Source organism: Carlito syrichta, unplaced genomic scaffold, assembly GCF_000164805.1.
Source record: "Carlito syrichta isolate Samal-C Ts95f unplaced genomic scaffold, Tarsius_syrichta-2.0.1 Scaffold117767, whole genome shotgun sequence".
Lineage (NCBI taxonomy): Eukaryota > Metazoa > Chordata > Mammalia > Primates > Tarsiidae > Carlito > Carlito syrichta.
In genome coordinates, this window is record NW_007061863.1 from 385,341 (window position 1) to 388,607 (window position 3,267).

Consider the following 3,267-nt stretch of genomic DNA (forward strand, 5'->3'; position numbering starts at 1 on the left):
ATTTTGGGGAAAGCTGGAAAGAGAGGCCTTTGCATTGGGCTTTGAAGAGTGAGGGAAAGGGGTCTTTCTTGGAGCAGAGAGTGAGGCAGAGAGCACGGGCAGGCTCGTGGACTCACTCGGGGTGGGTTACGGGCACCTGGGAGCTGCAGCTGCAGTATGGAGGCCGGAGGTCTTCAGCCCTCTCATCTCCCAGCACACACTTCCTTCCTCCCTGGCTCTGTGGGACACCTGGCTGTTGAGGGAAGGGGAAGGAAGCCCTTCCTCCTCTGGGAAGCCTCTCTGTCCTGTCTTGCGTTGAGGCTGCCCCTTAGACGGGCAGCCCGAGCTCTGCTCAGGCTTGCCCCCAGGGGTGTAGGGCCAGAAGCACCTTGCCAGCTCCCTGTCACGTCCTGTCATCCAGGAAGTGGTGCCGAGGGGACAGCAGCTGCCTGTCCCCTCGGCCCCATGAGCCTCCCTCCATCTGCCCTAGGTCAGCGACCACCGCGGGGCCTGAGGATGAAGCTGAGCCCACAGTGCGGGCCCCTGTCCTGCCTCCTTGTGGTGAGTTGTGGATGGGCCTGGGGAAGGCGGAAAAGACACATTCTCAGCCTTGCACCCAGCCCTTCAGCCAGCGGGTACAGCCCCTGCTCAGAACCCCATGGTGCGTGGAACTGGGTTACCCAAGGAAGCACCGCCTGGCCCACTCTGGCCAGATGGTGACCCCGGAGGGGAGGCCCTGGCTGCCCCCACTTATGGTGCCAAACTGTGCCCACAAGACCTGTGTGTGTGGGAGGGTTGAAAAAGGAAGAACTTGCTGTCATTTAAAGCCAAGGCAGGCGTGAGAACAGGGCCCAGCAGGGAGGGTGGGCAGGGGACCAAGAGGACACTGGGCAGAAGAGGCCTGAGATGTGGGGCCTGAGGACCTCAGACCTCAGATGCTGGACTTCCAACATCTGTATGGGCCTGGAGATGCAGATTCTGGTCCCGGAATAGGAGGGTCAGGCCAACCACCTAGGGCCTCATGTACCCCCGATTACAGGCCTGCAGCATCTGGGAGATTGGGTCCATCGTTCTGTGTGATGCCGGGAACTCGGGGAGGGCCAGACTTGGGGTGACAAGGGTTGCTCCTCGTGCAGGAAGCCTCCTGGCCTGAGCAGGTGCTGGGAGCAGGTCTGGGGCCTGCGGAGGTGACAGAGCCTCTGTGACATTCCACCTCCAGGACAGCTGGCTCTGCTCTGTGCCTGCTGCTCCTGCCCACCAAGGCTGAGTTGGAGGCTCGTGGTCACCCCCCAGCAGGAGGGGTTCAAGATAGTTCATACCTGAGCACAGGAAGCAGAAGGAGCTCCCAGTGAAGCAGGCAGTAGTGTGTGGGGGGGTTGGGCTCACATCGGGAAGAGAGCGCCTTCCTTGGAAAACATCATGCCCTGTTGGAATGCGGGTACGAATGGGGTGGCCCTGCCTTGTGGGGAGGTCAAGGAGGAGGATATGGTCCCAGAGACTCAGCTGAGGCCCAGAATAGGAAGCACCAGCTGCAGACTTGGCTCCAGGGATGGTCAACAGAGGCTGGTTAATGACATGCCCAGCTGTGATGGGGCTAGGGTTGGGACCTGCAGCAGCAAGCAGGGGGACTCTGAGAGGATCCGGAAGCATTTCCTCCTCCTCAGTCTGGCTAGCTGGATGGGCTGGGACTCAGACCCCAGGGCCTGAGGTCCTGATCTGGCTCTGTCTTGGGTCTTCCGGCACTTTCCAGTAGCAAATGTCATCCTCTCCTACCCAGAGACTTTGACCTGACAGGTCTGGGACAGAGTGGGCTTTCCTGGCAGGGTGCGGGAGCGAGGTTAGAGGAGTGTCCCCGAGGCCTGGGTGATCAGTGGTCCCACAGCTGGGCCTTAGGAAATAGGTAGTGGATAAATGACCCCGAAGCCCCATGCCTGGCACTTTCTGCCCCTCAAACGTGCCCCTGCCTGCTACTCTTTCAGCTGCTGCCCTGGCCTCTGGCCACGCTGACATCAACGACCCCTTGGCGGTGCCCACCCGGGGAGGAGCCCAGCCTGGTGAGTGTGGCCCTGCCTGCCTGCTCCAACCCGGGCAGACTCCTGGGGGCCAGGGGCCGAGTCCTAGGCTTGGCATCCCCAGAGGTCTCAGGCGTGGCTCCTGGCCTCGTTCTCATCCTGACTTCCCACAGGACCCAGGGCAGGGCACATTATGCAGGCCCTGTCCCCCAGGCACCTTCTCGGCCTCATGGGGCTCCAGCCCATGCCAGCCCCATTCTCACTGTGGCCTTCGGAGGAGGCTGGAGGTCCAGGTGGGCACGGCGACTCGAGACACACTCTGTGGAGACTGCCAGCCTGGGTAAGCCATGGGGGTGGGGAGAGGCTCATGGCTGGGTGACCTGGACTCTGCAGGCCTCAGTCTTCCCACCTGTGAAACGGAATTGGGAAGGACCCATGAGAGTGCCTGGTAGGAAGGAATCCAGCCTCTCTTAAGGAGAGTGTTTGGGAGAAACTCCTGGGCCTTATCTGGCGTCTTCCCTCCCTACAGGTGGTTTGGGCCTTGGGGGGTTCCCCGTGCTCCATGTCAGCCGTGTTCCTGGGCGCTTCTGGGTACTCATGGCTGTGATGGTGAGTGGCAGACTGGGGCTGGGACTGGTGGGGGAAGTGGGAGGCGCTCAGCCCACAGCGTCCATGTTGGGGCAGCGGGTTCTCTCAACCCTGGAAAGGCCGTGCAACTGAGGGTGTCCAGCTGGACACGGTCTGTCACTCCACTGGCTGTGTCTGCCCGCCATGCGTCTGAGTGGCAGGGACATCCAGCAGACAACAGCTACAGATGGAGACCGGGGACCTCACATCCTGACCGGTCCCCTGTCCCCATCCCTGCAAAGAGACCCATGTGATAAGTGTGAACCCACGTGTGCACTCACCCTCACATACACGCACATACCCCTTGACCGCTGAGCCAGGCCCCTTCTGAGGAGTTAACTCACGGACCAGGCCGCAGGGAGGAAGGATCCTGTATCTCTGTGCCCGGCATGTGCCATGTGTGTCATCTGTCCCCCCGACCCCAACTCGAGGGGAGGCAGGCCAACCTGAGGCCCGAGGAGGCCTCGTTCGGGATGACTGCCTGGGCGGCCTGGGAGGAGGAGAGGCGCGGATGCCAGGGCATGAGTTCTCCCCACCCACAACCTAACCGGGCCTCTCTGCCTCTGTGTCTGTGTTTCTTTCTGCTCCGTCTTGCCTCTGTGATGCTCAGCGTGGGGGCGGCGGGCCCGCCGTGGCGTGGAGGTGGCGG

At 62.0% G+C, this 3,267-nt stretch overlaps 1 protein-coding gene across 1 annotated transcript in view; it reads left to right on the forward strand.

The window, feature by feature from the left end:
* Positions 1-471: 471 nt before the first annotated feature.
* Positions 472-3,267, forward strand: part of RELT (RELT, TNF receptor) — a 6,280-nt gene continuing 3,484 nt past the window's right edge. Inside the window, 6 exon segments of the mRNA XM_021707042.1 lie at positions 472-540; positions 1,959-2,033; positions 2,165-2,331; positions 2,521-2,600; positions 3,229-3,265; position 3,267. The exon segment at position 3,267 is cut by the window's right edge and continues 178 nt beyond it. Coding sequence (XP_021562717.1) covers positions 496-540; positions 1,959-2,033; positions 2,165-2,331; positions 2,521-2,600; positions 3,229-3,265; position 3,267 — 405 coding nt within the window. The 5' untranslated portion in view covers positions 472-495.